At 46.0% G+C, this 21751-nt stretch overlaps 1 protein-coding gene across 2 annotated transcripts in view; it reads right to left on the bottom strand.

Annotated features, from left to right (window-relative positions):
- Positions 1–21751, bottom strand: part of plcb4 (phospholipase C beta 4) — a 445314-nt gene that overhangs the window by 63847 nt on the left and 359716 nt on the right. For both annotated transcript variants that reach the window (XM_033026236.1, XM_033026237.1), the window contains 6 exons: positions 20296–20398; positions 17748–17912; positions 11543–11747; positions 6472–6560; positions 2738–2888; positions 643–692 (listed from right to left, as the gene is read on the bottom strand). In XM_033026236.1, the coding sequence (XP_032882127.1) occupies positions 643–692; positions 2738–2888; positions 6472–6560; positions 11543–11747; positions 17748–17912; positions 20296–20398 (763 nt within the window). The remainder of the gene's footprint in view (positions 1–642; positions 693–2737; positions 2889–6471; positions 6561–11542; positions 11748–17747; positions 17913–20295; positions 20399–21751) is intronic.

Below are 21751 nucleotides of genomic sequence, written 5' to 3'. Positions count from 1 at the left end.
CGGGGTACTGATTGGGGATGATCAGCCATGATCACATTGAATGGCGGTGCTGGCTCAAAGGGCCGAATGGCCTACTCCTGCACCTATTGTCTATTATCTATTGTCTATGATTGAATGGTGGAGCAGACTTCATGGGCCGAATGGCCTAATTCTACTCCTATCGAGAAAAACATTTTTCACGCAGAGAGTGGTGTATCTCTGGAACTCTCTGCCACAGAAGGTAGTTGAGGCCAGTTTATTGGCTATATTTAAGAGGGAGTTAGATGTGGCCCTTGTGGCTAGAGGGATCAGGGGGTATGGAGAGAAGGCAGGTACAGGATACTGAGTTGGATGATCAGCCATGATCATATTGAATGGCGGTGCAGGCTCGAAGGGCCGAATGGCCTACTCCTGCACCTATTTTCTATGTTTCTATCACTTTTGATCTTATGACCTTATGACATGCAGAAGTAGTAGGTCCTTGACTGCAAGTAATTGTTCAATGGGAGATGCTACAATTTATGGTACTGATCTCCTGCACCTATTGTCTATTGTCTACTGATCCACGCGGGTGGAAGCAGTCAGCTGAAGCAAATGGAAAGGTATCATATAATATATTCATGTAAAACCACTCCAATTACTAAAATGTGGCATCCTATTTACCTTCATCTGCTTCAAGTCCTCAATATTCACCTGGGGTACGAGTGTCATATCTGTAGGGTGGGAAAGAAATCCAACACTAGTTATTGAGCAGAGGGGCAACTCTTCACCATCATCATTAAATTATTAGCAACTCAATTGATATAAAAGACATTCTTGCAACGTTGAGATATTTAATCAAAACGCGACTCGGAATGGACTTAACGAACTTAAGAGTAAAGTTTTCCAAACCCGTAAGTTTGACATCTGATGTCTATCCCGCTCTGTACTTAACGTAAGCATGGCTGGATTTATGCATAGATTCAAAGAATCTATCCTCTTACCAACTTTCAGCCTTAAGTTTGTCACATTAACTCTGGGAGTTGTTTCATGATGCTTTACTACATAAGACATAGGAGAAGAATTAGGCCATTTGGCCCGTTGAGTCTGCTCTGCCATTCAATCATGGCTGATCTATCTTTCCCTCTCATCCCCATTCTCCTGCTTTCTCCCCGTAACCTTTGACACCTTTACTAATCGAGTAGCAATTCATCTCTGCTTTTAAAATACCCCATGACTTGGCCTCCACGGCCATCTGTGGCAACGGATTCCACAGATTCACCAGCCCCATGGCCAAAGAAATTCCTCCTCGTCTCCAGTGACGAGGAGGAAGATAGGAGATACGCCCTTTCATTCTGAGGCTGCGCCCTCTGATCCTAGACTCTCCCACTGCTGGAAGCATCCTCTCCGCATTCACTCTATCCGGCCCTTTCATTACTCAGGAGGTTTCAAGGGCGTGTCCTCTCATCCTTCTAAACTCCAGCAAGCACAGGCCCAGAACCCATCAAACGCTCCTCATATGTTAACCTGATCATCCCTGGTAGACAAAAATGCTGGAGAAACTCAGCGGGTGAGGCAGCATCTATATATATATCAGATATAGATGCTGCCTCACCCGCTGAGTTTCTCCAGCATTTTTGTCTACCTTCGATATTTCCAGCATCTGCAGTTCTTTCTTGAACAGAGTGACTATCCCTGAGATCATTCTTGTAAATCTCCTCTAGACCCTCTCGAGTGCCAGCATATTCCTTCTCAGATATGGGGCCCAAAACTGCTCACAATACTCCACCTTATAAACCTCAGCATTACATCCCTACTTTTGTACTCTAGCCCCATCAAAACGAATGCTGGCATTATGTTTGCCTTTCTTACCAATGAGGGTTATAATGAGGGTTATATATATAATTGGACTGAAATGAGGAAGAACTTTTTCACCCAGAGAGTCGTGAACCTGTGACATTCTCTGCCACAGAAGGCAGTGGAGGCGAGTGTTTGCTCGAAGGGCCGAATGGCCTACTCCTGCACCTATTTTCTATATCTACACAGTTTGAGAATAAGGGGTAAGCCATTTAGAACGGAGATGAGGAAAAACTTTTTCACACAGAGAGTTGCGAGTCTGTGGAATTCTCTGCCTCAGAGGGCGGTGGAGGCCAATTCACTGGGTGTTTTCAAGAGAGAATTAGGGCTAACGGAATCAAGGGATATGGGGAGAAAGCAAGAACAGGGTACTGATTTTGGATGATCAGCCATGAACATATTGAATGGCGGTGCTGGCTCAAAGGGCCGACTGGCCTACTCCTGCACCTATTGTCTATATTTCTATGTTTCTATCTCATCTGTCCTCATAGTCACAATAATAATGAAAATAATGGATGGGATTTATATAGCACCTTTCTAATACTCAAGGCGCTTTACATCGCATTATTCATTCACTCCTCAGTCACACTCGGTGGTGGTAAGCTACTTCTGTAGCCACAGCTGCCCTGGGGCAGACTGACGGAAGCGTGGCTGCCAATCTGCGCCTACGGCCCCTCCGACCACCACCAATCACTCACACACATTCACACACATTCACACACAGGCAAAGGTGGGTGAAGTGTCTTGCCCAAGGACACAACGACAGTATGCACTCCAAGCGGGATTCGAACCGGCTACCTTCCGGTTGCCAGCCGAACACTTAGCCCATTGTGCCATCTGTCGTCCCGATACAAAGTTCTAAGTGCACAATTAAACATTAATGATAAAATCGATGAAAATGCATTACTGTTGTGGTCATCACCTTTCTTTGCATCGTTTCCGACTCCTTGCCCGGCCGTTGAGTTTTGCCGCAGTTCTGAGCTGCTCTGTGGCGTGACACTTGCTTTCGCCGTATTGGCCTTCCCTCTCTTGTCGTTTTTGGTGTTGTCGCTCGGCACATCCGCGATATCGCTCTTGAGATTCAAGGCAGACAACAGACAGCAGGTCAACGGGCTTGAAGAAGGAAGACAGGTCCATCCACCACCGATGTTCCGGCAACTGATGAGCCGACACCTCCATTAGACTTTAGAGATATTTACAGTAGATACAGCTCTTAGGGCTAACGGAATCAAGGGTTACGGGGAGAAGGCAGGAACGGGGTACTGATGCTGGATGATCAACCATGATCATATTGAATGGCAGTGCTGGCTCGAAGGGCTGAATGGCCTACTCCTACACCTATTTTCTATGTTTCCACCTTTCTATGTTTCTATGAGATACAGCGTGGAAACAGGCCCTTCGGCCCACCAAGTCCGTGCTGGCCAGCTCCACCCTACACACTAAGGACACTTTTACTATTTTACAGAAGTCAATTAACGTACAAAGCTGCGGGTCTTTGGAGTGTGGGAGGAGACCGGAGAAAACTCACGCAGGTCACGGGGAGAACGTACGAACTCCGTACAGACAGCACCCGTAGTCAGGATTGAACCCGGGTCTCCGGTGGCGTAAGGCAGTAGCTCTACCGCTGCGCCACCGTGCCGCCCATAATACAGACAAAGTTACGAGAGAGCACTTGAAATCCCTGCAACTACCAGACTGGTTCACAGGGTGGCCACAGGGTGGCATTGTGTGTGGTGGGCGATCTGGCCCTTGAATCTGAATTGTTAATTCACATTAAAGATGATAGATTATAGAGAGGATAGGTGTTTTAAATGTATGACTCGATGAATGTCGGACATACGCAGGCACGTGGGACTAGTGCAGATGGGGCTTTTTTCCCCAACATGGGTAAGTTGGGCCGAAGGGCCTGTTTCTGTGCTGTATGTCTCTATGACTCTATGGGGACGACAGATGGCACAATGGGCTAAGTGTTCGGCTGGCAACCGGAAGGTAGCCGGTTCGAATCCCGCTTGGAGTGCATACTGTCGTTGTGTCCTTGGGCAAGACACTTCACCCACCTTTGCCTGTGTGTGAATGTGTGTGAATGTGTGTGAGTGATTGGTGTTGGTCGGAGGGGCCGTAGGCGCAGATTGGCAGCCTCGCTTCCGTCAGTCTGCCCCAGGGCAGCTGTGGCTACAGAAGTAGCTTACCACCACCGAGTGTGACTGAGGAGTGAATGAATAATGCGATGTAAAGCGCCTTGAGTATTAGAAAGGCGCTATATAAATCCCATCCATTATTATTATTATTATGACTCTATTTAATTTACATTTAACATTTGTTTTATTTAAGTTTCTAGCAGTCCATGGTGCTTTAGAGACATGGGAGTGGGTATATTTAGCGGGTCAAGGATGTTGAGTTGTTACCACTCAGCATGAAGCCAAGATCACCAGCTAGTGTCTGGTCATTAGATGAGAACATACAGGGCAAGATTAGCAAGTTCGCTGATGATACCAAAGAGAGTGGTTTTGCAGATAGTGAAGATGGTTGTGAAAAATTGCAGCAGGATCTGGGTCGATTGGCCAGGTGGGTGGAGGAATGGTTGATGGAATTTAATACAGAGAAGTGTGAGGTGTTGATATTGGGACGTTGAACAAGGGCAGGACCTACACAGTAAATGGTAGGCCTCTGGGTAGTGTTATAGAGCAGAGGGATCTAGGAGTACAGGTGCAAGGTTCCTTGAAGGTTGAGGCGCAAGTAGATAAGGTGGTCAAAAAGGCTTTTGGCACTTTGGCCTTCATCAGTCAGTGTATTGAGTATAGAAGTTGGGAGGTCATGTTGCAGTTGTATAAGACGTTGGTGAGACCGCATTTAGAACATTGTGTTCAGTTCTGGGCACCATGTTATAGGAAAGATATTGCCAAGCTTGAAAGGGTTCAGAAAAGATTGATGAGGATGTTGCCAGGACTAGAGGGTGTGAGCTTTTGGGAGAGGTTGAGAAGGGTGGGTCTCTATTCCATGGAGCGCAGGAGGATGAGGGGGAATCTTATAAGGTGTACAAAATCATGAGAGGTATAGATCGGGTAGATGCACAGAGTCTCTTGCCCAGAGTAGGGGAATAGAGGACCAGAGGCCATAGGTTCAAGGTGAAGTGGAAAACATTTAACAGGAATCAGAGGAGTAACCTTTTCGCACAAAGGGTGGTGGGTGTATGGAACAAGCTGCGAGAGGAGGTAGAGGAGGCTGGGACTATCCCATCGTTTAAGAGACAGTTAGACAGGTACATGGATAAGACAGGTTTGGAGGGATATGGACCAAGAGCAGGCAAGTGGGACTAGTGTAGCTGGGACATTGTTGGCCGGTGTCGGCAAGTTGGGCCGAAGGGCCTGTTTCCACACTGTATCACTCTATGACTCTAAAGACAACAGGCAATGCATTAAAAATATAACCACTTTCCCATCCTAATAGAACCTCATATTCTCCTTGGGCAGCTTACAGCCAAATTATTTAGTTAGATTTAGCTCTTAGGGCTAAGGGAATCAAGGGATATGGGGAATAAGCCATAATGTGGTACTGATTTTGGATGATTAGCCATGATCATGTTGAATGGCGGTGAAGGCTCGAAGGGCCGAATGGCCTACTCCTGCACCTATTTTCTGTGTTTCTATATATCTGATAAAAAACATCGAATTCTCCAATTTTCTCTCTCTCTCTTTCCTGTGTTTACCTCTTACCATCCACGACCCCAATTTGCATCCATTTCTTCTATTATGCCACCTCTCTCCCCCCCCCCCCTCACCACCCCCTCCTGTCTCCTTTCACCCATATCCCTCCCTCTGGCTTTATATTTTGCCCACTCTTCCCCAATTATCTGACACCCCTTTGTCTCATAAATTCATCAGCTTTCAGAGCAGAAATAGGCCATTCAGCCCATCAAGTCTCCTCTGCCATTCAATCATGGCTGATCTATCTTTCCCTCTCAACCCCATTCTCCTGCCTTCTCCCCACAACCCCTGACACCCGTACGAATTAAGAATCTGTCCATCTCCGCCGTAAAAATATCCACTAACTTGGACTCCACCGCCTTCTGTGGCAATGAATTCCACAGATTCACCACCCTCTGACTAAAGAAATTTCTCCTCATCTCCATTCTAAAGGTATATCCTCTTATTCTAAGGGTATGGCCTCTGGTCCTGCACACCCCCACTAGTGGAAACATCCTCTCCACCTCCACTCTGTCCAGACCTTTCATTATTGATAAGGTCATAAGCGATAGGAGCAGAATTAGGCCATTCGGCCCTCTGAGTGTACTCCGCCATTCAATCATGACTGATCTATCTCTCCCTCCTAACCCTATTCTCCTGTCTTCACCCCATACTAATCAAGAAACTATCTATCTCTGCCATAAAAACATACATAGAAACATAGAAAATAGGTGCAGGAGGAGGCCATTCGGCCCTTCGAGCCAGCACCGCCATTCATTGTGATCATCCCCTATCAATAACCCGTGCCTGTCTTCTCCCCATGACTCCACTAGCCCCTAGAGCTCTATTTAACATTGAATATTTGTTTCAATGAGGTCCCCCCCCCAACTCCCTCATCCTTCTCAACTACGACAGAAAATATACTTCATGCAAATCAACCGTACAATGAATAGACTCTAAATATTTTACGTACAGTTTCAATTCCCATTGCCCGCATTTGGTCAGCCCGCTTCTCCATCACAGACAAAAATTTCTTCGGATCTGACAGAGCATCAACGATATCTGTGGGCGAAGGAAGAGTATTAATGCAACTTCGATGGACAACAGCTGCAGGAGTAGGCCATTCGGCCCTTCAAGCCAGCACCGCCATTCAATGTGATCATGGCTGACCATCCACATTCAGTACCCCGTTCCTGCCTTCTCCCCATATCCCCTGACTCCGATATCTTTAAGAGCCCTATCTAGCTCTCTCTTGAAAGTATCCGGAGAACCGGCCTCCACCGCCCTCTGAGGCAGAGAATTCCACAGACTCACCACTCTCTGTGAGAAAGTGTTTCCTCATCTCCGTTCTAACTTATTCTTAAACTGTGGCCCCTGGTTCTGAAATAGTAACTATTTTTTACTGGTGAGGCAGGGAAAACTGAGCACAAAAACTGAGTATTATCTTTCATGAACCCAGAATGTCTCAAAGCATAAACAGCAATGTGATCATATCCAGATAGTTGTCAAGGATCACATGTTGGAAAAGATACTACGTATAATTCCACTGCAGACACAAGAAAGTGCAGATGCTGGAATCTTGAGCAAAGCACAAAGTTCTGAAGGAGATGGGTATTGGTTTTAAGTAAGAACCAGCATGAGGAACATCTTCATTCGGAGGGTAATCCATATCTCAATGAGCTGCCAGAAGGAGCTATAGTAGCTGGAATAACTACGACTTTCATAAGACATCTAGTCTGTTATATAGAAAGGAATGGTTTAGAGGGATTGGGGCAGCACGGTGGTGCAGCGGTAGAGTTGCTACATAGAAACATAGAAATTAGGTGCAGGAGTAGAGGCCATTCGGCCCTTCGAGCCTGCACCGCCATTCAATATGATCATGGCTGATCATCCAACTCAGTATCCCGTACCTGCCTTCTCTCCATACCCTCTGATCCCCTTAGCCACAAGGGCCACATCTAACTCCCTCTTAAATATAGCCAATGAACTGGCCTCGACTACCCTCTGTGGCAGGGAGTTCCAGAGATTCACCACTCTCTGTGTGAAAAAAGTTCTTCTCATCTCGGTTTTAAAGGATTTCCCCCTTATCCTTAAGCTGTGACCCCTTGTCCTGGACTTCCCCAACATCGGGAGCAATCTTCCTGCATCTAGCCTGTCCAACCCCTTAAGAATTTTGTAAGTTTCTCTCAATCTCCTAAATTCTAGAGTATAAACCAAGTCTATCCAGTCTTTCTTCATAAGACAATCCTGACATCCCAGGAATCAGTCTGGTGAACCTTCTCTGCACTCCCTCTATGGCAATAATGTCCTTCCTCAGATTTGGAGACCAAAACTGTACGCAATACTCCAGGTGTGGTCTCACCAAGACCCTGTACAACTGCAGTAGAACCTCCCTGCTCCTATACTCAAATCCTTTTGCTATGAAAGCTAACATACCATTCGCTTTCTTCACTGCCTGCTGCACCTGCATGCCCACTTTCAATGACTGGTGTACCATGACACCCAGGTCTCGCTGCATCTCCCCTTTTCCTAGTCGGCCACCATTTAGATAATAGTCTGCTTTCCTGTTTTTGCCACCAAAATGGATAACCTCACATTTATCCACATTATACTGCATCTGCCAAACATTTGCCCACTCACCCAGCCTATCCAAGTCACCTTGCAGTCTCCTAGCATCCTCCTCACAGCTAACACTGCCCCCCAGCTTAGTGTCATCCGCAAACTTGGAGATATTGCCTTCAATTCCCTCATCCAGATCATTAATATATATTGTAAATAGCTGGGGTCCCAGCACTGAGCCTTGCGGTACCCCACTAGTCACTGCCTGCCATTGTGAAAAGGACCCGTTTACTCCTACTCTTTGCTTCCTGTTTGCCAGCCAGTTCTCTATCCACATCAATACTGAACCCCCAATGCCGTGTGCTTTAAGTTTGCAAACTAATCTCTTATGTGGGACCTTGTCGAAAGCCTTCTGGAAGTCCAGATACACCACATCCACTGGTTCTCCCCTATCCACGCTACTAGTTACATCCTCGAAAAATTCTATAAGATTCGTCAGACATGATTTACCTTTTGTAAATCCATGCTGACTTTGTCCAATGATTTCACCACTTTCCAAATGTGCTGCTATCCCATCTTTAATAACTGACTCTAGCAGTTTCCCCACTACCGATGTTAGACTAACTGGTCTGTAATTCCCCGTTTTCTCTCTCCCTCCCTTCTTAAAAAGTGGGGTTACGTTTGCTACCCGCCAATCCTCAGGAACTACTCCAGAATCTAAAGAGTTTTGAAAGATTATTACTAATGCATCCACTATTTCTGGAGCTACTTCCTTAAGTACTCTGGGATGCAGCCTATCTGGCCCTGGGGATTTATCGGCCTTTAATCCATTTAATTACCCAACACCACTTCCCGGCTAACCTGGATTTCACTCAATTCCTCCAACTCCTTTGACCCGCGGTCCCCTGCTATTTCCGGCAGATTATTTATGTCTTCCTTAGTGAAGACGGAACCAAAGTAGTTATTCAATTGGTCCGCCATATCCTTGTTCCCCATGATCAACTCACCTGTTTCTGACTGCAAGGGACCTACATTTGTTTTAACTAATCTCTTTCTTTTCACATATCTATAAAAACTTTTGCAGTCAGCTTTTATGTTCCCTGCCAGTTTTCTTTCATAATCTATTTTTCCTTTCCTAATTAAGCCCTTTGTCCTCCTCTGCTGGTCTCTGAATTTCTCCCAGTCCTCCGGTATGCTGCTTTTTCTGGCTAATTTGTACGCATCATCCTTCGCTTTGATACTATCCCTGATTTCCCTTGTTATCCACGGATGCACTACCTTCCCTGATTTATTCTTTTGCCAAACTGGGATGAACAATTTTTGTAGTTCATCCATGCAGTCTTTAAATGTCTTCCATTGCATATCCACCGTCAACCCTTACAGCGCCAGAGACCCGGGTTCGATCCTGACTACCGGCGCTGTCTGTACAGAGTTTGAACGTTCACCCCGTGACCTGCGTGTGTTTTCTCCGGGTGCTCTGGTTTTCCCCCACCCTGACTTCCAAAATAGACACAGGTTTGCAGGTTAATTGGCTTTGGTAAATACAATTGTAAATTGTCCCTAGTGTGTAGAATCGTGTTAGTGTAAGGAGATCACTGGTCAGAACAGACTCTGTGGGCTGAAGGGCCTGTTTCTCATTCCTAACTGTCACTGTATGTCATGTTGTCACTTGTGGGCGGAGCACCAAGGCAAATTCCTTGTATGTGAATACTTGGCCAATAAACGTATTCATTAATTCATTTCCCTGCTGTATCTCTAAACTAAACTAAACTAAATTAAAAGGATATGGGCCAAATGAGGGCCTAGAATGCCAACTTGGTCTTCTTGGTATCCCAAGTTGGCAAAAGGGCCTGTTTTCATGCTCTGTAGCTCCGTGACTCCTACTTAAACCAATTTCCTTCTGATTCAGTGACAAGAATTTTAAGGTGAGGGGGAAAGATTTAATGTGAATCTGAGGTACAAAATTTTTCAACATGTTGAAAAATCTTCACGAGTCTTCCCGAGCTTACCTGCCGTTAGCGAGTCTTCCCGAGTACCTGCCGTTAGCGTTACGAGCCGCTAAGAGACGTCCCCGAGCTCCGACGTACCCGCTACGTGCTTACCACGAGCTCGATTTTTTTTAAAACTCGGGAGAGCTCTTGAATGAACTCGTACAGTGGGACAGGGCTTTTAGAGACATTTGGACAGGTACAAGGATGGGATAGGTTTAGAGGGATTTTGGGCCAAAGGCTGGCAGGTGGGACTAGCGTCGATGGGCATGTTGGTCGGCGTGGGCAAGTTGGGTTGACGTGCCTGTCTCCACACAGTATTACTCTATGACTCAAGGTCCAAAAATGCGCTCAACAAAAGATTAAGAACTGACAACAGCACAGAAACAGACCCTTCTCCTCACATTGCCTCTGCTGCACATGATGCCAAGATCTAAACTAATCTGAGATAGTTTAGTTTAGTTTATTGTCACGTGTTCAGTGAACAGCTTTTGTTGCGTGCTAACCAGTCAGCGGAAAAACAACACATGATTACAATCGAGCCATTTACAGTGCACAGATATACGGTAAGGGAATAACGTTCCGTGCAAGGGCAAGCCAGCAAAGTCCGATCGAGGATAGTAAAGCCCGATGCCTGGGATGGGCCGAAGGGCCTGTTTCCACACGGTGTGACTGACCCTAAGATGAAAAATTTTCACTTGGTAGATGTTAAAGAGCGAGTGGTCTTCTTTACGATGAACATTCTTTACAACAGTGGATCTGTTACTGAGGTAAAGCAGCGATCATTGTTTGCTAATTGGATAGTTTAATTTTTAATTAGATTTAGTTTAGTTGTAGATACAGCGCCGAAACAGGCCCTTCAGCCTACCGAGTCCGCCCCGACCAGCGATCCGCACGTTAACACTATCCGACACACATTCGGTGCAATTAACACTTTTACCAAGCCAATTAACCTACAAACCTGTACGTCTTTGGAGTGTGGGGGAGGTCCAGAGGGGGGGGGGGGGGGGGGGGGGGGGGGGCACGGTAGAGTTGCTGAACTACAATGCTTGCAGCGCCAGAGACCCGGGTTGAATCCTAACTATGGGAGCTGTCTGTACGGAGTTTGTACGTTCTATCTGTGACCACGTGGGTTTTCTCCTAGATCTTCGGTTTTCTCCCACACTCCAAAGACGTGCAGGTACGTAGGTTAATCGGCTTGGTGTAATTGTAAAACTGTCCTTCGTGTGTGCGGGAGAGCGTTAGTGTGCGGGCTGATCGCTGGTCGGCGCGGACCCGGTGGGCTGAAGGGCCTGTTTCCGCGCTGTATCTCCAAACTAAACCACGCATAAATCCCGGACAGAGAAAGCCCACCCGGGTCACGGGGGGGGGGGGGGGGAACGTGCAAGCTCCGTGCAGACAGCAACCCGTGGTCGTGATCGAACCTGGTTCTCTGGCGCTGTGAGGCAGCAACTCTACCGCTGGGCCACCGTGCCGGCCCGGTAGAGGCAGACTCACCTCCAAAGCCATCCGGGACGTATGTTTTCAGCACAATGTTACAGAAGACTGTGGGCAGAGACAGGGGCTTGTTGCCTTCATTTCGGAGCGAGATGTGCCTGCAGCCAGCTTGAAGCCCATCCAAAGGCAAGATCCGCTGGCCAATCAACTTGTTGTTGTCATCGTACACTGCTATCCTCAATACCGCCAGGTCAGGCAGAATTACCTGCAAGGTTAAAAAAAGTCCTATATTTATCCTGCAGTCGGGACCAAAGTCACCTGAGAAGATTTAAAATGCGCTCTCATATTATTCCAAACAGTTCATCAGTTATAGGAGACTTCTCAAAAGCACTATTATTTCCCGCAGTATAACATAATTTTTCCATTGAATGAATAACAGAACATTGCAGCTCAGGAAGAGGCCATTCGGCCCATGATGTCCATGCCAGACATGATGCCAAGCTAATCTCCTCTGCCTGCACATGATCCAAGTTCACATTCAAGTGAGTTTATTGTCATGTGTCCCTGATAGGACAATGAAATTCTTGCTTTGCTTCAGCACACAGAACATAGTAGGCATTGACTACAAAACAGATCAGTGTGTCCATATACCATTATATAAATATATACACACACATGAATAAATAAACTGATAAAGTGCAAATAACAGATAATGGGTTATTAATAATCAGAGTTTTGTCTGAGCCAGGTTTAATAGCCTGATGGCTGTGGGGAAGTAGCTATTCCTGAACCTGGTTGTTGCAGTCTTCAGGCTCCTGTACCTTCTACCTGAAGGTAGCAGGGAGATGAGTGTGTGGCCAGGATGGTGTGGGTCTTTGATGATACTGCTAGCCTTTTTGAGGCAGCGACTGCGATAAATCCCCTCGATGGAAGGAAGGTCAGAGCCGATGATGGACTGGGCAGTGTTTACTACTTTTTGTAGTCTTTTCCTCTCCAGGGCGCTCAAGTTGCCGAACCAAGCCACGATGCAACCGGTCAGCATGCTCTCTACTGTGCACCTGTAGAAGTTAGAGAGAGTCCTCCTTGACAAACCGACTCTCCGTAATCTTCTCAGGAAGTAGAGGTGCTGATGAGCTTTCTTGAAAATTGCATTAGTGTTCTGGGACCAGGAGAGATCTTCGGAAATATGCACGCCCAGGAATTTGATGCTCTTGACCCTTTCAACCATCGACCCGTTGATATAAACGGGACTGTGGGTCCCCATCCTACTCCTTCCAAAGTCCACAATCAGTTCCTTGGTTTTGCTGGTGTTGAGGGCCAGGTTATTGTGCTGGCACCATATGGACAGTTGCTCGATCTCTCTTCCATAACAATCCAATCCCCACATATCCATGTGCCTATCTTCATAGGTTCATAAGTGAAAGGAGCAGAATTACGCCCTTCGGCCCATCAAGTCTACTCTGCCATTCGATCATGGCTAATCTATCTCTCCCTCTCAACTCCATTCTACTGCCTTCACCCCAGAATCCCTGACACCCGTACTAATCAGAAATCTGTCAATCTCGGCCTTTCAAAATTTCCATTGATTTGGCCTCCACGGCCTTCTGTGGCAATGAATTCCACAGATTCACCACCCTCTGACTGAAGAAATTCCTCCTCATCCCCCTACCTGTAAATTGCCCTTATTGTGTCGGATAGAACTAGGGTGCGGGCGATCGCTGGTCGGCATGGACTCGGTGGGCCAAAGGGCCCGTTTCCTTCTTGAAACTAAAAACTAATCATCAAAAAACTCATTCAGGTTCATGGGATTACTTAAAACTGGCATCATGATGCACATTCAGGTTGAGTCGGCTGGGTCTCTATTCCTTGAAGTGCTGGAGGATGAGGTGTATAAGATCATGAGAGGAATAGATCGGGTAGATGCACAGATGCTCTTGCCCAGAGTAGGGGAATCGCTGACCAGAGGACATAGGTTTAAGGTGAAGGAGAAAATATTTAATTGGAATCTGAGGGATAACCTTTTCACACAAAGGGTGGTGGGTGTATGGAACGAGCTGCCAGAGGAGGTAGCTGAGGCTGGGACTGTCCCAATGTTTAAGAAACAGATAGACAGGTACATGCATGGGACAGGTTTGGAGGGATATGGACCAAATGCTGGCAGGTGGGAGTAGTGTAGATGGGACATGATAGCCGGTGTGGGCAAGTTGGGCCTGTTTCCACGCTGTATCGCTCTATGACTCTATACATGGTGAACCAGTCTCCCACTGGTACTACACAGTACAAATAGTACAATAGCAATTCCGTTTCCGACTTACGTAACATCTGACATACGCAAAGGTCCTGGGGACATTACCATTATTTATGCCCCTGTCCCACTTAGGAAACCTGAACGGAAACCTCTGGAGATTTTGTGCCCCACCCAAGGTTTCCGTGCGGTTCCCAGAGGTTGCAGGTAGTTGCCGGAGGTTGCAGGTAGTGGAAGCAGGTAGGGAGACTGACAAAAACCTCCGGGAACCGCTCGGAAACCTTGCGTGGGGCGCAAAGTCTCCAGAGGTTTCCGTTCAGGTTTCTTAAGTGGGACAGGGGCATTACACAAGCCGGGGAGCATATGTACCGGGGACACTTGATATGGTTTAGTGTAGTTTAGTTTAGAGATACAGCACGGAAACAGGCCCTTCGGCCCACCGGGGCCGTGCCGACCAGCGACAAAACTGCAACAGAAATGTTTTTGTTGCACACTGATTCTTTTTGGCCATGTTTCAGGATTTTAAAATGGAAAAGTATTTTGGGGGCCAAAAATCACTCGGTCAGCAAAACTGAAGAGCAAGCAAAATAAATCATATCCAAGTTGACCGCTGTAAATCATCGGTTGAACTTCTACAGTACCTGGCTCCAAATCGAAAATAGGTAAATGGTCAGAGAGGTAAAACAATTGGCAAAAGGCTAGGGAGGGGATGGAGAGATTTTTGTTTTTAACTCACCAACGCTATGGTTTGTGAGCATTTGTCGGCACTGGGCCTGTACTCGCTGGAGTTTAGAAGAATGAGCGGGGACCTCATTGAAACGTACAGAATAGGGAAAGGCTTGGATAGAGTGGATGTGGAGAGGATATTTCCACTAGTGGGAGAGTCTAGGACTAGAGGTCATAGCCTCAGAATTAATGGACGTTATTTTAGGAAGGCGATGAGGAGCAATTTCTTTAGGCAGAGGGTGGTGAATCTGTGGGATTCTTTGCCACAGAAGGCTGTGGAGGCCAAGTCAGTGGATGTTTTTAAGGCAGAGATAGATAGATTCTTGATTAGTACGGGTGTCAGAGGTTATGGGGAGAAGGCAGGAGAATGGGGTTAGGAGGGAGAGATAGATCAGCCATGATTAAATGGCGGAGTAGACTTGATGTAGGAATGGCTTAATTTTACTCACTTATCCCTTATGATCTGAAATGCTGCCATCTTAAATGATGGAAGTAGATTGGAAGAAACAGCATTTCTGCTTTTAAAGGAAACATTTTATATGAAAATGGGGAAATAGCAAGGGATCAGGACTAATCGATTAGACACAACATGCTGGAGTAACTCAGTGGGACAGGCAGCATCTCTGGATAAAAGGAATGGGTGACATTTTGGGTCGAGACCCTTCTTCAGACTGAGAGTCAGAGGAGAGGGAGACTAGAGATATGTAAGGGTAAGGTGTGAAAACGAGAGATCAAAGGGGATGAAGAAAAATGTAGACTAATCAATTGCTCCCCCAGATAGCTAGCACGGTCAAAAAAGGGATGAATGGCCTCCTTCATCTGCCGCCAATTAATGTTCATTAGCTCTAGGAACAGAATTAGGCCATTCGGCCCATCGTCTACTCAGCCTTTCAATCATGGCTGATCAATCTTTCCCTATCAACCACACTCTCCTGTTTTCACCCCATAACATAGAAAAATAGGTGCAGGAGTAGGCTATTCAGCCCTTCGAGCCAGCACTATCATTCAATATGACCATGGCTGATCATCTAAAATCAGTACTCCCGTTCCTGCTTTCTCCCCATATCCCTTGATTCCTTTAGCCCAAAGAGCTAAATCCAACTCTCTCTTGAAAACATCCAGTGAATACTATGGCTTACTTCTTAACTTTTTTTCCAACTCTTCGTGTCTAAGGGGCTTTTTTTGATCACTCTTTCACACACTCACTATCCTATCTATTCAAGGGACGACAGATGGCACAATGGGCTAAGTGTTCGGCTGGCAACCGGAAGGTAGCCGGTTCGAATCCCGCTTGGAGTGCATACTGTCGTTGTGTCCTTGGGCAAGACACTTCACCCACCCTTGCCTGTGTGTGAATGTGTGTGAATGTGTGTGAGTGATTGGTGGTGGTCGGAGGGGCCGTAGGCGCAGATTGGCAGCCACGCTTCCGTCAGTCTGCCCCAGGGCAGCTGTGGCTACAGAAGTAGCTTACCACCACCGAGTGTGACTGAGGAGTGAATGAATAATGCGATGTAAAGCGCCTTGAGTATTAGAAAGGCGCTATATAAATCCCATCCATTATTATTATTATTATCTCACTCTCTTTACTTTTTTTTCTTTTTAAAGCTTAAAATATGAAGTGGTACAAGAAATGTGTTATGTTATTTTTGGCTTATATTATTGAAATGTACACACTACTTCTAATAAATAAAATTATTTAAAAAAAAGAAAACATCCAGTGAATTGGCCTCCACTGCCTTCTGTGGCAGAGAATTCCACAGATTCGCAACTCTCTGGGTGACGACATTTTTCCTCATCTCAGTCCTAAATGGAAGATAGACACAAAATACAGGAGTACCTCAGCGGGCCAGGCAGCATCTCTGGAGAGAAGGAATGGGTGACCCCCCCTGACATCTGTACTAATCAACAATCTGTCAATCTCCACTTTAAAAATATCCATTAACTTGGCCTCCACGGCCTTCTGTGGCAAATAATTCCTCAGATTCACCACCCTCTGACTAAATAACCTCCTCCTTAAGCCCTTTTACTCTGAGGCTATGGGCTCTGGTCCTAGACTCTTCCACTAGTGGAAACTTCCTCTCCACATCCACTCTATCCAGGCCTTTCACTTTTCCATATGTATTCGGTAACTATTCTTATGACTTCCCTAGATTAGAGAGATACAGGCCCTTTGGACCATTAAGTCCACGTGGACCATTGATCCACAGTTCACACAAGTTGCGTGTTAATCCACCTATGCACCGGACACACGAGAGGCAATTTTACAGAAGGCCAATTGACCTACAAACCCACACGTGTCTGTAACGTGGCAGGAAACCGACGCTCCTGGAGAAAACCAAAGCGTTCACGGGGAGCACGTGCAAACTCCCCACAGGCAGCACCCAAGATCAGGATCGAACCAGGGTCTCTGGCGCTGTGAGATAGCAACTGCCACAACAAGGTACAGGATCCTGAAAACTCCCCGTCCAGGTTCAGCCTGAAAACTGTAACGTCCAGGTTCAGGAACAGCTTCTTCCCGACAGCCATCAGGCTATTAAACACTTCAACCTCCAATAAGCTCTGAACTACATAGACTATTATTACACGATTATTGTTTGTTATTTATCTGTATGTGTGTGTGTGTGTGTGTGTGTGTGTGTGTGTGTCTGTGTGTGTGTGTGTGTGTGTGTGTGTGTGTGTGTGTGTGTGTGTGTCTGTGTGTGTGTGTGTGTGTGTGTGTGTGTGTCTGTGTGTGTGTGTGTGTCTGTGTGTGTGTGTGTGTGTATATTTTATATAGAAAAAAATGTTCAGTGTGTGTGTGTGTGTGTGTGTGTGTGTGTGTGTGTGTGTGTGTCTGTGTGGGTATATTTTATATAGAAAAAAATGTTCAGTGTGTGTGTCTGTGTGTGTGTGTGTGTGTGTGTGTGTGTGTGTATTTTATATAGAAAAACATGTTCATTGTGTGTGTGTGTGTGTGTGTGTGTGTCTGTGTGTGTATATTTTATATAGAAAAAAATGTTCAGTGTGTGTGTGTGTGTGTGCATACATGTGTATGTCTGTACGTATATATATGTAAATGTGGTTATGTACTGATATACACACTGATATACACACACAGATTTTTTTTTCTCGTTTATTATATAGTTTACAGTGTGCTATGTTTACATATCCTGTTGTGCTGCAGCAAGTAAGAATTTCATTGTTCCCTCTTCACTCTAACTCTACCGCTGCGCCACCGTGCCGGCCTGGTAGAAAAAAAATCACAACTCCATTTATACACCCAGCAACAAGAGAAGCACGAAATCAATGATTTACCTTCCTGAATACAAATGCCTCCTCATTGTAAACTGGGTTCAAACCGTTGTTCATCACCATCCGTGTGCGGAACTCCTTGCGTATTGTATCAGTGGGGAGACCGTACATGTCCACCTCTACATACGTGCCGATTTTCTTATCTGATAGAAACTGTCCTGATATCACCTGGAAAAGATAAAATGCAAACTGTAAATTACATCTGTGAATTATTGACCTTAGAAGCTCATTGGTGAGAGTGATACACGTGGCAATGTAGTTCACACTTTTTTCAGTGTGTGAAAAAAGCTTGGCCCCGCATATCTACATTAAATTTTCCCCCTCTCGCCTTGTAGCTATGCCCTCTGGTCAGGCTGTCCACTCTATCTATGCCTCTCATAATTCTATACACTTCTATCAAGTCTCCCCTCAACCTACGACGTTCCAGAGAAAACAATCCAAGTCTATCCAACTTCTCCCTGTAGCTGAAACCCTCTAATCCAGGCAGCAATCTGGTAAACCTCCTCCGAATCCTCTCCAAAGCCCCCACATCCTTCCTGTGATGGGGTGACTAGAAATACAGTTCCGCTTCTCAATACACCATTTTTGCGAACTCTATATTTGCAATTTCCTCTCCAGATTGAAACAACAATCCACATTCATCATGTCATCTTTCGTCAAATTCTTCTCTTCCAGAATTCCTCTTCCAGATTTCCCTTTTGTAGATGAGGGAAGGAACAGGGAAGGTGAAAGATAAGGTCATAAGTGATAGGAGCAGAATTAGGCCATTCAGCCCATCAAGTATACTCCGCCACTCAATCATGGCTGATCTATCTCTCCCTCTCAACCCCATTTTCCTGCCTTCTCCCCATAACCCCTGACACCCGTACTAATCAAGAATCTATCAATCTCCGCCTTAAAAATATCTACTGACTTGGACTCCACAGCCGTCTGTGGCAATGAATTCCACAGATTCACCACCCTCTAACTAAAGAAATTCCTCCTCGTCCCCTTCTTAAAACAAGTTATTTTATTCTGTGTCTGTGCCCTCTGGTCGACGACTCTCCCACAAGTAGAAACATCCTCTCCACACCGACCAACATGTCCCCAACTACACAAGCCACACCTGCCCGCGAGTGTCCCATATCCCTCTAAACCTGTCCTATCCACGTATATATCTAAATGTTTCTTAAACATTGTGATAGTCTCTGCCTCACCTACCTCCTCCGGCTGTTCGTTCCATACACCCACCACCCTTTGTGTGAATATGTTACCCCTCAGTCTCCTATTAAATCTTTCCACTCTTCACCTTAAACCTATGTCCTCTGGTTCTTGATTCCCCTACTCTGGGCAAGAGACTGTGCGTCTACCCGATCTATTCCTCTCATGATTTTGTACACAGGCAACAGAATGGTCTCCTCATCAGCTAGAGTGCGGTCCTGACCTCCCATCCACCTCATTGGAAACCTTTGAACTCTCTTTCATCGGACTTCATCAGTGTTATATCTTCGCACTAAATGTTGTTCCTTTATTCTTTATCTGTGCCTAGTGGACGGCATGATTGTATTCCAGTATCGTCTTATAATATAACCATATAACAATTACAGCACGGAAACAGGCCATCTCGGCCCTTCTAGTCCGTGCCGAACACTTATTCTCACCTAGTCCCATCTACCTGCACTCAGACCATAACCCTTCATTCCTTTCCCATCCATATACCTATCCAATTTATTTTTAAATGATAAAATCGAACCTGCCTCCACCACCTCCACTGGAAGCTGATTCCACACAGTCTTTTCATCGTCTTTTCAAACACAAGCTTTTGACTGTACCTCGGTACGCATGACAATAATAAGCTGAACTAAACTAAAACTAAATGTCTAATTTACCAGTTGCACAACACTTCAACTCCCCCTCCCATTCCCACACTGACCTTTCAATCCTGGGCCTCCTCCACTGTCAGAGTGAGGCCCAGCGCAAATTGGAGGAACAGCACCTCATATTTCGCTTGGGCAGCTTACACCCCAGCGGTATGAACATTGACTTCTCTAACTTCAAGTAACCCTTGCTCTCCCTCTCTCTCCGTCCCCTCCCCCTTCCCAGTTCTCCGTCCAGTCTGACTGTCTCCGACTACATTTTATCTCTGTTTGCTTTGTTGTTACCTTCTCCCAGCTAACAATGATCTATGCTACATTTTCCTTCATCTCCATCCCCTTTGTCCCATATTCACACCTTACACTTCCTTATCTATGTATCTCCCTATCCCCTGACATCAGTCTGAAGAAGGGTCTCGACCTGAAACGCCACCCCATTCCTTCTATCCGGAGATGCTGCCTGACCCGCTGAGATACTCTAGCATTTTGTGTCCATCTTTAGGTTATACCAGCATCAGCAGTTCCTTCGTACACTGAATATCTCGCTCGCTGTTTTGTCAAGACGTTGATCTGCACCATTGACTGCTGTTTGTCAACTTTAAAGAGATTTCTGCCGCTGGCTCACCGACTGGGACGTGAGTTTGAACGTGACGTCAATGACAAGGTAATACATAAAGGATAATTCTCCCGCAATTCACCTTTACAGAGCAGGTAGCTGCAATCACACCGTCCACCGGGGTCTCAGAGAACGGGTCAAAGGTCCGGTCTGGTCGCCGCATGAAATCAGGCTTCAGGAGATAACTGTGAGGGTAAAAGGAATGACTCAGAGGATATATTACAGAGAACATTTAGGGTAGCACGGTGGCGGTAAAACTACTGCCTTACAGCGCCAGAGACCCGTGTTTGACCCTGACTACGGGCGCTGTGTGTACGGAGTTTGTAACTTCTCCCTGTGACCTGCGTGGGTTTTCTCTGAGATCTTCGGTTTCCTCCCACACTCCAAAGACGTACAGGTTTGTAGATTAATTTGCTTGGTATAAATGTAAGTTGCCCCACGGTGCGTGTACGATAGACAATAGACAATAGGTGCAGGAGTAGGCCATTCGGCCCTTCAACCCAACACCGCCATTCAATGTGATCATGGCTGATCATCTCCAATCAGTACCCCGTTCCTGCCTTCTCCCCATATTCCCTGACTCCGCTATCTTTAAGAGCCCTATCTAGCTCTCTCTTGAAAGTATCCAGAGAAGTATCCAAATATCATGTGTAAGATCATTGCAAATTTCTGCAAAAAAAAGGAGACTGTTTGGGATGGGATTTCTTGACTTGAAAAGTGAGGGTTTAATACGTAATTGATTTGAGTATAAGAGCAGGGAGGTTCTACTGCAGCTGTGCAGGGTCTTGGTGAGACCACACCTGGAGCATTGCGTACAGTTTTGGTCTCCTAATCTGAGGAAAGACATTCTTGCCATAGAGGGAGTACAGAGAAGGTTCACCAGACTGATTTCTGGGATGGCAGGACTTTCATATGAAGAAAGACTGGATAGACTCGGCTTGTACACGCTAGAATTCAGAAGATTGAGGGGAGATCTTATAGAAACTTACAAAATTCTTAAGGGGTTGGACAGGCTAGATGCAGGAAGACTATTCCCGATGTTGGGGAAGTCCAGAACTAGGGATCACAGTTTAAGGATAAGAGGGAAGTCTTTTAGGACCGAGATGAGAAAATCATATTTTATACAGAGAGTGGTGAATCTGTGGAATTCTCTGCCACAGAAGGTAGTTGAGGCCAGTTCATTGGCTATATTTAAGAGGGAGTTAGATGTGGCCCTTGTGGCTAAAGGGATCAGGGGGTATGGAGAGAAGGCAGGGATGGGATACTGAGTTGGATGATCAGCCATGATCATATTGATTGGCGGTGCAGGCTCGAAGGGCCGAATGGCCTACTCCTGCACCTATTTTCTATGTTTCTATGTGTGGGTAATCTGTATCCCAGTAAATTACAACATACATCTATCCACGTTCTCCAGAGATGCTGCCTGATCTGCTGAGTTACTCCAGCACTTTGTGTCCTCTTGTGATATAACTATACACAAACCAACCTCCCCTCCATTGATTCCATCTACACTTCACGCTGCCTCGGCAAGGCCAGCA

The sequence above is a fragment of the Amblyraja radiata genome, chromosome 8, assembly GCF_010909765.2.
Source record: "Amblyraja radiata isolate CabotCenter1 chromosome 8, sAmbRad1.1.pri, whole genome shotgun sequence".
Classification (NCBI taxonomy): Eukaryota; Metazoa; Chordata; class Chondrichthyes; order Rajiformes; family Rajidae; genus Amblyraja; species Amblyraja radiata.
This window is presented reverse-complemented; position numbering and strand designations above follow the sequence as displayed.